This window comes from Oncorhynchus keta, unplaced genomic scaffold (assembly GCF_023373465.1).
Source record: "Oncorhynchus keta strain PuntledgeMale-10-30-2019 unplaced genomic scaffold, Oket_V2 Un_contig_6956_pilon_pilon, whole genome shotgun sequence".
Lineage (NCBI taxonomy): Eukaryota > Metazoa > Chordata > Actinopteri > Salmoniformes > Salmonidae > Oncorhynchus > Oncorhynchus keta.
The window spans coordinates 17,501-31,023 of record NW_026289167.1 but is presented as its reverse complement, the minus strand read 5'-3'; the positions used below and the strand labels follow the sequence as shown (position 1 = coordinate 31,023).

The 13,523-nt window shown below is 42.8% G+C and overlaps 1 protein-coding gene and 1 long non-coding RNA gene across 2 annotated transcripts; both read right to left on the bottom strand.

Moving 5' to 3' along the window:
* Positions 1-386: 386 nt before the first annotated feature.
* Positions 387-1,198, bottom strand: LOC127926133 (uncharacterized). Its single transcript, XR_008123368.1, has 4 exons — positions 994-1,198; positions 856-961; positions 718-823; positions 387-446 (listed from the first exon to the last, which is right to left on the bottom strand). It is a non-coding gene; the product is annotated as an uncharacterized LOC127926133 (long non-coding RNA).
* A 3,342-nt stretch (positions 1,199-4,540) lies between these two features.
* LOC127926134 (ATP synthase subunit f, mitochondrial-like) lies at positions 4,541-7,027 on the bottom strand. The gene is made up of 4 exons (XM_052511544.1): positions 6,866-7,027; positions 5,501-5,608; positions 4,839-4,955; positions 4,541-4,695 (listed from the first exon to the last, which is right to left on the bottom strand). The coding sequence occupies exons 1-4, from the start codon at positions 6,930-6,932 to the stop codon at positions 4,667-4,669; spliced, it is 321 nt and encodes a 106-aa protein (XP_052367504.1). The 5' UTR covers positions 6,933-7,027; the 3' UTR covers positions 4,541-4,666.
* Between the last annotated feature and the right edge of the window lie 6,496 nt (positions 7,028-13,523).

The following is a 13,523-nucleotide window of genomic DNA, read 5'->3' as shown; positions in this document are numbered from 1 at the left end:
CTGTTCCTCCTGGTCTGTTAAATACAATAAACCTGTTCCTCCTGGTCTAGTCTGTTAAATACAATAAACCTGTTCCTCCTGGTCTGTAAAATACAATAAACCTGTTCCTCCTGGTCTAGTCTGTAAAATACAATAAACCTGTTCCTCCTGGTCTGGTCTGTAAAATACAATAAACCTGTTCCTCCTGGTCGAGTCTGTTAAATACAATAAACCTGTTCCTCCTGGTCTGTAAAATACAATAAACCTGTTCCTCCTGGTCTAGTCTGTTAAATACAATAAACCTGATCCTTCTGGTCTTTAAAATACAATAAACCTGATCCTCCTGGTCTAGTTTGTTAAATACAATAAACCTGTTCCTTCTGGTCTTTAAAATACAATAAACCTGTTCCTCCTGGTCTGTAAAATACAATAAACCTGTTCCTCCTGGTCTGTAAAATACAATAAACCTGTTCCTCCTGGTCTAGTCTGTTAAATACAATAAACCTGATCCTTCTGGTCTTTAAAATACAATAAACCTGATCCTCCTGGTCTAGTTTGTTAAATACAATAAACCTGTTCCTTCTGGTCTTTAAAATACAATAAACCTGTTCCTCCTGGTCTGTAAAATACAATAAACCTGTTCCTCCTGGTCTGTAAAATACAATAAACCTGTTCCTCCTGGTCTGTAAAATACAATAAACCTGTTCCTCCTGGTCTAGTCTGTAAAATACAATAAACCTGTTCCTCCTGGTCTAGTCTGTAAAATACAATAAACCTGTTCCTCCTGGTCTGTAAAATACAATAAACCTGTTCCTCCTGGTCTAGTCTGTAAAATACAATAAACCTGTTCCTCCTGGTCTGTAAAATACAATAAACCTGTTCCTCCTGGTCTAGTCTGTAAAATACAATAAACCTGTTCCTCCTGGTCTGTAAAATACAATAAACCTGTTCCTCCTGGTCTAGTCTGTAAAATACAATAAACCTGTTCCTCCTGGTCTGTAAAATACAATAAACCTGTTCCTCCTGGTCTAGTCTGTAAAATACAATAAACCTGTTCCTCCTGGTCTGTAAAATACAATAAACCTGTTCCTCCTGGTCTAGTCTGTAAAATACAATAAACCTGTTCCTCCTGGTCTGTTTAATACAATAAACCTGTTCCTCCTGGTCTGTAAAATACAATAAACCTGTTCCTCCTGGTCTGTAAAATACAATAAACCTGTACTCGTCATTGTCTTGTTCCTCCTGTTTTGTTGTAGATAATGGCACCGATTTACGGGTTTCTAACCAACTGCTATTTTGGTTATTTAAAAAATAATAATTGAATGAAGAAACTCTATCCTCCTGATTCCTGATTACAAGCTAAAACTGAAGCAGGAAGTACCAGTGACTCGCTCAATACGGAAGTGGTCAGATGACGCGGATGCTACGCTACAGGGCTGTTTCAAGTAATCAGATGCTACGCTACAGGACTGTTTCAAGTAATCAGATGCTACGCTACAGGACTGTTTCAGGTAATCAGATGCTACGCTACAGGGCTGTTTCAGGTAATCAGATGCTACGCTACAGGGCTGTTTCAGGTAATCAGATGCTACGCTACAGGACTGTTTCAGGTAATCAGATGCTACGCTACAGGGCTGTTTCAGGTAATCAGATGCTACGCTACAGGGCTGTTTCAGGTAATCAGATGCTATGCTACAGGACTGTTTCAGGTAATCAGATGCTACGCTACAGGGCTGTTTCAGGTAATCAGATGCTACGCTACAGGACTGTTTCAGGTAATCAGATGCTACGCTACAGGGCTGTTTCAGGTAATCAGATGCTACGCTACAGGACTGTTTCAGGTAATCAGATGCTACGCTACAGGGCTGTTTCAGGTAATCAGATGCTACGCTACAGGGCTGTTTCAGGTAATCAGATGCTACGCTACAGGTAATCAGATGCTACGCTACAGGACTGTTTCAGGTAATCAGATGCTACGCTACAGGACTGTTTCAGGTAATCAGATGCTACGCTACAGGGCTGTTTCAGGTAATCAGATGCTACGCTACAGGTAATCAGATGCTACGCTACAGGACTGTTTCAGGTAATCAGATGCTACGCTACAGGGCTGTTTCAGGTAATCAGATGCTACAGGGCTGTTTCAGGTAATCAGATGCTACGCTACAGGACTGTTTCAGGTAATCAGATGCTACGCTACAGGGCTGTTTCAGGTAATCAGATGCTACAGGGCTGTTTCAGGTAATCAGATGCTACGCTACAGGACTGTTTCAGGTAATCAGATGCTACGCTACAGGACTGTTTCAGGTAATCAGATGCTACGCTACAGGACTGTTTCAGGTAATCAGATGCTACGCTACAGGACTGTTTCAGGTAATCAGATGCTAAGCTACAGGACTGTTTCAGGTAATCAGATGCTACGCTACAGGACTGTTTCAGGTAATCAGATGCTACGCTACAGGACTGTTTCAGGTAATCAGATGCTACGCTACAGGACTGTTTCAGGTAATCAGATGCTAAGCTACAGGACTGTTTCAGGTAATCAGATGCTACGCTACAGGACTGTTTCAGGTAATCAGATGCTACGCTACAGGGCTGTTTCAGGTAATCAGATGCTACGCTACAGGGCTGTTTCAGGTAATCAGATGCTACGCTACAGGACTGTTTCAGGTAATCAGATGCTACGCTACAGGACTGTTTCAGGTAATCAGATGCTAAGCTACAGGACTGTTTCAGGTAATCAGATGCTACGCTACAGGGCTGTTTCAGGTAATCAGATGCTACGCTACAGGGCTGTTTCAGGTAATCAGATGCTAAGCTACAGGACTGTTTCAGGTAATCAGATGCTACGCTACAGGGCTGTTTCAGGTAATCAGATGCTACGCTACAGGACGGTTTCAGGTAATCAGATGCTAAGCTACAGGACTGTTTCAGGTAATCAGATGCTAAGCTACAGGACTGTTTCAGGTAATCAGATGCTACGCTACAGGACTGTTTCAGGTAATCAGATGCTACGCTACAGGACTGTTTCAGGTAATCAGATGCTACGCTACAGGGCTGTTTCAGGTAATCAGATGCTACGCTACAGGGCTGTTTCAGGTAATCAGATGCTAAGCTACAGGGCTGTTTCAGGTAATCAGATGCTAAGCTACAGGGCTGTTTCAGGTAATCAGATGCTACGCTGCAGGACTGTTTCAGGTAATCAGATGCTACGCTACAGGGCTGTTTCAGGTAATCAGATGCTAAGCTACAGGACTGTTTCAGGTAATCAGATGCTACGCTACAGGACTGTTTCAGGTAATCAGATGCTACGCTACAGGACTGTTTCAGGTAATCAGATGCTATGCTACAGGACTGTTTCAGGTAATCAGATGCTACGCTACAGGACTGTTTCAGGTAATCAGATGCTACGCTACAGGGCTGTTTCAGGTAATCAGATGCTACGCTACAGGACTGTTTTGCAGCACAGACTGGAATGTGGGATTCATCCAATGGCATTGAAGAGTACACCACCTCAGTCACCGGCTTCATCAGGAAGTGTACCGACGTTGTCGTCCCCACAGCTTCCTGTTGGGCTGTATCACCGCCTGGTAGCGCAACTGCACCGCCCGCAACCGCAGGGCTCTCCATAGGGTGGTGAGGTCTGCACAACGCACCACAAGGAGGCAAACTACCTGCCCTCCAGGACACCAGGTGGAAAACTACCTGCCCTCCAGGACACCAGGTGGAAAACTACCTGCCCTCCAGGACACCAGGTGGCAAACTACCTGCCCTCCAGGACACCAGGTGGCAAACTACCTGCCCTCCAGGACACCAGGTGGAAAACTACCTGCCCTCCAGGACACCAGGTGGCAAACTACCTGCCCTCCAGGACACCAGGTGGCAAACTACCTGCCCTCCAGGACACCAGGTGGAAAACTACCTGCCCTCCAGGACACCAGGTGGAAAACTACCTGCCCTCCAGGAGGAAAACTACCTGCCCTCCAGGACACCAGGAGGAAAACTACCTGCCCTCCAGGACACCAGGTGGAAAACTACCTGCCCTCCAGGACACCTACACCACCCGTTGTCACAGGAAGGCCATAAAGATCAAGGACAACAACCCCCCGAGCCACTGCCTGTTCACCCCGCTGTCATCCAGAAGGCGAGGTCAATACAGGTGCATCAAAGCAGGGACTCGAGAGACTGAAAAACAGCTTCTATCTCAAAGCCATCAGACTGTTAAACAGCCATCACTAGCACATTAGAGGCTGCTGCCCTCTTTACAGACTTGGAATCACTGGCCACTTTAATAATGTTTACACATTTTACATTATTCATCAAATGTATATACTGTCTCTTAGTCGCTCTGACATGGAGCATCAAGTTATACCATTAACTTAGATGTTATTGTTAGATATTACTGCACTGTTGGAACATCTACTAAACACACGTGACAATTTTATTTAACTTTAACGTTTCTCCATTTAAAAAATAAATAGATATCCACCACAGTCATTTTAACTAGCGAATAATAACACGCCTCAACATCCAACACTAATAATAAAAACCCCAACACAGCAGATCAAGTTAAATGTCAGAAGTAGTTTTATTTATTCTTGGTCACAACGGTGGTATTATACAGACAGCTGGAGCTAGGGGGGGGTCAGAGGTCAGGCTTTTGCCCTGCTGGGTCAGGAGAGGAGGAGCTTTAGTGGTACTTCCTCCAGCGGTCGTGCTCTGAGAAGAGAAGAAGAGAGGGGGAGAGAGAGAGGGACGCAGGTCAAGTCAGATCAGATTGTCCTTCACAGTGCTTCGAGGTGAATGCCATTGTATGTAGTGGGTTCCTCTGAGGTCATCGTACTCCCAGAGTCTGTACTCACTGAGGTGGTCGTACTCCCACAGGTAACTGAGGGCCACGTAGCCAACCAGCAGCATGGCCACGCCTCCAATACCTCCCTTCTTCACGTTGATGTACTTGTTATAATATCTGTCATGGCCTGGGGGAGGGGGAGAGACAACACATTACTGTGTGTGTTGGGGGGTACTTTTAATATCTGTCATGGCCTGGGGGAGGGGGGAGAGACAACACATTACTGTGTGTGTTGGGGGTACTTTTAATATCTGTCATGGCCTGGGGGAGACATGTTAGGTACTGTGTGTGTTGGGGGAGACATGTTAGGTACTGTGTGTATTGGAGGGGGGAGACATGTTAGGTACTGTGTGTATTGGAGGGGGGAGACATGTTAGGTACTGTGTGTATTGGAGGGGGAGACATGTTAGGTACTGTGTGTATTGGAGGGGGAGACATGTTAGGTACTGTGTGTATTGGAGGGGGACATGTTAGGTACTGTGTGTATTGGAGGGGGGAGACATGTTAGGTACTGTGTGTATTGGAGGGGGGAGACATGTTAGGTACTGTGTGTATTGGAGGGGAGGGGACATGTTAGGTACTGTGTGTATTGGAGGGGGAGACATGTTAGGTACTGTGTGTATTGGAGGGTGGGGGAGACATGTTAGGTACTGTGTGTGTTGGAGGGGGTACCATTGCGGATGCTGGCGAGGACTCCGTTAGGAGTGAAGTCCCTCTTGCCCAACCAGGAGCCCAACTCTCCCAGCTTCACATCCATCAGACGCTTCTCACCCAAGGGAACTAAGGACACAGGTACACAAACAATAAAACACACGCCGTCCCTCTCACACACCTGCCGTCCCTCTCACACACACACACACGCCGTCCCTCTCACACACACACACGCCGTCCCTCTCACACACACACACACGCCGTCCCCCTCACACACACACACACGCCATCCCCCTCACACACACACACGCCGTCCCTCTCACACACACACGCCGTCCCTCTCTCACACACACACGCCGTCCCTCTCTCACACACACGCCGTCCCTCTCTCACACACACGCCGTCCCTCTCTCACACACACGCCGTCCCTCTCTCACACACACGCCGTCCCTCTCACACACACGCCGTCCCTCTCACACACACGCCGTCCCTCTCACACACACGCCGTCCCTCTCACACAATAAAACACCTGCCGTCCCTCTCACACAATAAAACACACGCCGTCCCTCTCACACAATAAAACACACGCCGTCCCTCTCACACAATAAAACACACGCCGTCCCTCTCACACACACACACACACACACACACACACACACACACACACACACACACACACACACACACACACTGAAGATAGCATTCATTGTTAAAGGTTATATGGTTACCGTGTTTTGTTAGTATTTCACTAAAGCGTCCTGAGCCAGTGGTGTAAAATACTCATAAACCACTGAGATGCGGAAGACAGCGGTCTAGAGAACAAAGCTGACTAAAAGTTAAACAGTTAAGATACATCAAAGTCACGGGAGTTGTGATCGAGCCTGGATCCGCTGAGACAAGGCTGTTGTCATAACCGGTTATCGGTCATTATCCGGTAAAAAAAAAAGGTACAACACGTTGCCAACTCCCGACTGGCTGCAGAGGCTATTAGTCCTGTAGACTAACGAGCTTAACTAACCTACCTGGTTAAATACCTAACCACATAGGAAACACTGTAAAATGGGTTTAAATGTACGACCCTTTAGAGAAACTGTCAGGGATATATATATATATATTATGTGTTTCTCTTCTCCATGCATTATACCCAAAAGCTGTTACTTTAAAAAATGACCATGACAGCAAAAGTCCTTGACTTGACTCTAATCATGGATTTACAGCGGCCTTCAAAACGATCATCAACTAAACTCCACACATCTCGCTTTCTTTATGTAATAAAATACAATGTTTCGCATGTAAAAATGCTGAAGTGAAGAATATGTCAGTTTAATAATAATATTAAATAAAAATAAAAACCTGTTAACAGACTCATTTAAAAAGCAGACGTACCTATTCTGTCCGCCATCTTGCTCGCTGGAGAGAGGGTGAAGACCGCAGTGGATGACGGGACTAACATGGAAGCAGAGGATTGTGGGAGGACCGTGTTTTTTTTTTAGTCGAGAAGGGAAACAGATTTTGTCAAAATTCACGTTTCGTAGTAAATTTAGGAGAAGGTACGTAAGCAGGTTATGATAATTAGGTTAAGGTTAGGAAAATGGTTCGGGTTAGCGAAAATGCTACAAAATAATAATATACTTGAATGTCAATTTGACAAAAGCTGTATCCCATCTAGACATGACAAAGGAAAGTGGCACGGCAAAATATTTTATAAATATTGTTAGGGTTGTATGATAACAATTAAATTATTTGTAATTTTTTTTTTTTTTTAACATTTAGACGCATAATATATTTTACAACACAACTAATAACAGAAAGAGACATTTCTTCATAAACGCACCAGCTGATTCGCAGGTCTTGCAGAGCCGCTTCTATCCACTAGAGGGCAGCAGATAACACATAACAGAATGCATTTCGACAGTTTGTTTCAGAATGATGGTTTTAGTCAGGTGTCTATTCAAGCGGACATTTATCTCATTACCCAACGTAACAGAGTAATGTTAGCGCTTACTTGCACCATTGAGAGCATCCTGTCAGGCTGTATCACCGCCTAGTACGGCAACTGCACCGCCCACAACCGCAGGGCTCTCCAGAGGGTGGTGAGGTCTGCACAACGCATCACCGGGGGCAAACTAACTGCCCTCCAGGACACCTACACCACCCGATGTCACAGGAAGGCCATAAAGATAATCAAGGACAACCACAACCCGAGCCACAGCCTGATCACCCCCGCTATCATCCAGAAGGCGAGGTCAGTACAGGTGCATCAAAGCAGAGACCCGAGAGACTGAAAAACAGCTTCTATCTCAAGGCCATCAGACTGTTAAACAGCCATCACTAGTCAGCTTCTATCTCAAGGCCTGTTAAACAACCACCACTAGTCAGCTTCTATCTCAAGGCCTGTTAAACAACCACCACTAGTCAGCTTCTATCTCAAGGCCTGTTAAACAACCACCACTAGTCAGCTTCATCTCAAGGCCATCAGACTGGTAAACAGCCATCACTAGTCAGCTTCTATCTCAAGGCCATCAGACTGTTAAACAGCCATCACTGCCCTGAACTCAATCACTGTAGCGACCAGGTTTCTCTATTATGTACACAGACATTGAACACTGGTCACTTTCATGATGGAACACTGGTCACTTTAATAATGGAACACTAGTCACTTTAATAATGGAACACTGGTCACTTTAATAATGGAACACTGGTCACTTTAATAATGGAACACTGGTCACTTTCATAATGGAACACTGGTCACTTTAATAATGGAACACTAGTCACTTTAATAATGGAACACTGGTCACTTTAATAATGGAACACTGGTCACTAATAATGGAACACTAGTCACTTTAATAATGGAACACTGGTCACTAATGATGGAACACTGGTCACTAATGATGGAACACTGGTCACTTTCATAATGGAACACTAGTCACTTTAATAATGGAACACTGGTCACTTTAATAATGGAACACTAGTCACTTTAATAATGGAACACTGGTCACTTTAATAATGGAACACTGGTCACTTTAATAATGGAACACTAGTCACTTTAATAATGGAACACTGGTCACTTTAATAATGGAACACTAGTCACTTTAATAATGGAACACTAGTCACTTTAATAATGGAACACTGGTCACTTTAATAATGGAACACTGGTCACTTTCATAATGGAACACTGGTCACTTTAATAATGGAACACTGGTCACTTTAATAATGGAACACTGGTCACTTTAATAATGGAACACTAGTCACTTTAATAATGGAACACTGGTCACTTTAATAATGGAACACTAGTCACTTTAATAATGGAACACTAGTCACTTTAATAATGGAACACTAGTCACTTTAATAATGGAACACTAGTCACTTTAATAATGGAACACTGGTCACTTTAATAATGGAACACTGGTCACTTTAATAATGGAACACTAGTCACTTTAATAATGGAACACTAGTCACTTTAATAATGGAACACTAGTCACTTTAATAATGGAACACTGGTCACTTTAATAATGGAACACTAGTCACTTTAATAATGGAACACTAGTCACTTTAATAATGGAACACTGGTCACTTTAATAATGGAACACTGGTCACTTTAATAATGGAACACTAGTCACTTTAATAATGGAACACTAGTCACTTTAATAATGGAACACTGGTCACTTTAATAATGGAACACTGGTCACTTTAATAATGGAACACTAGTCACTTTAATAATGGAACACTGGTCACTTTAATAATGGAACACTAGTCACTTTAATAATGGAACACTGGTCACTTTAATAATGGAACACTGGTCACTTTAATAATGGAACACTGGTCACTTTAATAATGGAACACTAGTCACTTTAATAATGGAACACTAGTCACTTTAATAATGGAACACTAGTCACTTTAATAATGGAACACTGGTCACTTTAATAATGGAACACTGGTCACTTTAATAATGGAACACTAGTCACTTTAATAATGGAACACTAGTCACTTTAATAATGGAACACTAGTCACTTTAATAATGGAACACTGGTCACTATAATAATGGAACACTGGTCACTTTAATAATGGAACACTGGTCACTTTAATAATGGAACACTGGTCACTTTAATAATGGAACACTGGTCACTTTCATAATGGAACACTGGTCACTTTAATAATGGAACACTGGTCACTTTCATGATGGAACACTGGTCACTTTAATAATGGAACACTGGTCACTTTAATAATGGAATCAACCTCAACTGGCAGCTTCATTAAATAGTACCCGCAAAACACCAGTCTCAACATCAACAGTGAAGAGGCGACTCCTGGATGCTGACCTTCTAAGGCAGAGTTCCTCTGTCCAGTCTCAACGGCAACAGTGAAGAGTCAGACTTGGATGCTGAACACTGGTCACTAAGGCAGAGTTCCTGTCCAGTCTCAACATCAACAGTGAAGAGGCACTCCTGGATGCTGACCTTCTAAGGCAGAGTTCCTCTGTCCAGTCTCAACGAACAACAGTGAAGAATAATGGACTCCTGGATGCTGGCCTTCTTGGCAGAGTTCCTCTGTCCAGTGTCTGTGTTCTTTTGCCCATCTTAATCTTTTCTTAATGGAACACTTTTTAATTGGCCAGTCTGAGATATGGCTTTTTCTTTGCAACTCTGCCCAGAAGGCCAGCATCTGGTCACTTTAATAATGGAACACTGTCACGTTGAGACGGGTGTTTTGCGGGTACTATTTAATGAAGCTGCCAGTTGAGGACTTGTGAGGCGTCTGTTTCTCAAACTAGACACTCTAATGTACTTGTCCTCTCACTCAGTGGTGCACACCTCCCACTCCTTTAATATTCTGGTTAGAGCCAGTTTGATCTGGTCTGAGAAGGGAGTAGTACACAGCGTTTTAATAGATCTTCAGTTTCTTTCATATGGAATAGCCTTCATTTCAAGAACAAGAATAGACTGACGACTTTCAGAAGAAAGGTCTTTGTTTCTGGCCATTTTGAGCCTGTAATGGAACCCACAAATGCTGATGCTCCAGATACTCAAGTTTGTTTCTCAGGGTGTATAAATGAGAATAACATCAGGTTTGTTTCTCAGGGTGTATAAAGGGAATAACATCAGGTTTGTTTCTCAGGGTGTATAATGGAATAACATCAGGTTTGTTTCTCAGGGTGTATAAAGGGAATAACTATCAGGTTTGTTTCTCCGGGTGTATAATGGGAATAACATCAGGTTTGTTTCTCAGGGTGTATAAAGGAATAACACCAGGTTTGTTTCTCAGGAACACTGTATAATGGGATAACATCAGGTTTGTTTCTCCGGGTGTATAACGGGAATAACATCAGGTTTGTTTCTCAGGGTGTATAATGGGAATAACATCAGGTTTGTTTCTCAGGGTGTATAATGGGAATAACATCAGGTTTGTTTCTCAGGGTGTATAATGGGAATAACATCAGGTTTGTTTCTCAGGGTGTATAATGGGAATTACATCAGGTTTGTATCTCAGGGTGTATAATGAGAATAACATCAGGTTTGTTTCTCCGGGTGTATAGTGGGAATAACATCAGGTTTGTTTCTCAGGGTGTATAAAGGGAATAACACCAGGTTTGTTTCTCAGGGTGTATAAAGGGAATAACATCAGGTTTGTTTCTCAGGGTGTATAATGGGAATTACATCAGGTTTGTTTCTCAGGGTGTATAATGGGAATAACATCAGGTTTGTTTCTTAGGGTGTATAATGGGAATTACATCAGGTTTGTATCTCAGGGTGTATAATGAGAATAACATCAGGTTTGTTTCTTAGGGTGTATAATGGGAATTACATCAGGTTTGTTTCTCCGGGTGTATAATGGGAATAACATCAGGTTTGTTTCTCAGGGTGTATAATGGGAATTATATCAGGTTTGTTTCTCAGGGTGTATAATGGGAATTACATCAGGTTTGTTTCTCCGGGTGTATGATGGGAATAACATCAGGTTTGTTTCTCAGGGTGTATAATGGGAATAACATCAGGTTTGTGTCTCAGGGTGTATAATGGGAATTACATCAGGTTTGTTTCTCAGGGTGTATAAAGGGAATAACATCAGGTTTGTTTCTCAGGGTGTATAATGGGAATAACATCAGGTTTGTTTCTCAGGGTGTATAATGGGAATAACATCAGGTTTGTTTATCAGAGTGTATAATGGGAATTACATCAGGTTTGTTTCTGTCAGGGTGTATAAGTGGGAATAACGCCTGGTTTGTTTCTGGCCTGTATAATGGGAATAACATCAGGTTTGTTTCTTTATAATGGGAATAACATCAGGTTTGTTTTTCAGGGTGTATAATGGGAATAACATCAGGTTTGTTTCTCAACTCTGTATAATGGGAATAACATCAGGTTTGTTTCTCAGGGTGTATAATGGGAATAACATCAGGTTTGTTTCTCAGGAGTGTATAATGGAATAACATCAGGTTTGTTTTTCAGGGTGTATTTAATGAATAACATTGAGGTTTGTGTCTCAGGGTGTTTCTCAGGTTTGTTTCTCAGGGTGTATAAAGGGAATAACATCAGGTTTGTTTCTCAGGGTGTATAATGGGAATAACATCAGGTTTGTTTCTCAGGGTGCGGGGCCTCACTCCTCTTTCTATTCTGGGCCATATCTGTTCTGTGAAGGGAATAACATCAGGTTTGTTTCTCAGGGTGTATAATGGAATAGCATCAGGTTTGTATCTCAGGGTGTATAATGAGAATAACATCAGGTTTGTTTCTTAGAAGTATAATGGGAATAACATCAGGTTTGTTTCTCAGGGTGTATAATGAGAATAACATCAGGTTTGTTTCTCAGGGTTTCTAATGAGAATAACATCAGGTTTGTTTCTCAGGGTTTCTAATGGGAATAACATCAGGTTTGTTTCTCAGGGTGTATAATGGGAATTATATCAGGTTTGTTTCTCAAGGTGTATAATGGGAATTATATCAGGTTTGTTTCTCAGGGTGTATAATGGGAATAACATCCTGGTTTGTTTTCAGGGTGTATAATGAGAATAACACCAGGTTTGTTTCTCAGGGTGTATAATGGGAATAACATCAGGTTTGTTTCTCAGGGTGTATAATGGGAATAACATCAGGTTTGTTTCTCAGGGTGTATAAAGGGAATAACACCAGGTTTGTATCTCAGGGTGTATAATGAGAATAACATCAGGTTTGTTTCTCAGAGTGTATAATGGGAATTACATCAGGTTTGTTTCTCAGGGTGTATAATGGGAATAACATCAGGTTTGTTTCTCAGGGTGTATAATGGGAATTACATCAGGTTTGTTTCTCAGGGTGTATAATGGGAATTACATCAGGTTTGTTTCTCAGGGTGTATAATGGGAATAACATCAGGTTTGTTTCTCAGGGTGTATAATGGGAATAACACCAGGTTTGTTTTTCAGGGTGTATAATGGGAATTACATCAGGTTTGTTTCTCAGGGTGTATAATGGGAATAACATCAGGTTTGTTTCTCAGGGTGTATAATGGGAATAACATCAGGTTTGTTTCTCAGGGTGTATAATGGGAATAACATCAATACCCAGCAACTTCACACAGCCATTGAAGAGGAGTGGGACCACATTCCAACAGGCTACAATCAACATCCTGATCAACTCTATGAGAAGGAGATGTGTCGCACCAGATACTGACTGGTTCTGATCCACCCCAGATACTGACTGGTTCTGATCCACCCCAGATACTGACTGGTTCTGATCCACACCAGATACTGACTGGTTCTGATCCACACCAGATACTGACTGGTTCTGATCCACACCAGGTACTGACTGGTTCTGATCCACCCCAGATACTGACTGGTTCTGATCCACCCCAGATACTGACTGGTTCTGATCCACACCAGATACTGACTGGTTCTGATCCACACCAGATACTGACTGGTTCTGATCCACACCAGATACTGACTGGTTCTGATCCACCCCAGATACTGACTGGTTCTGATCCACACCAGATACTGACTGGTTCTGATCCACACCAGATACTGACTGGTTCTGATCCACACCAGATACTGACTGGTTCTGATCCACCCCAG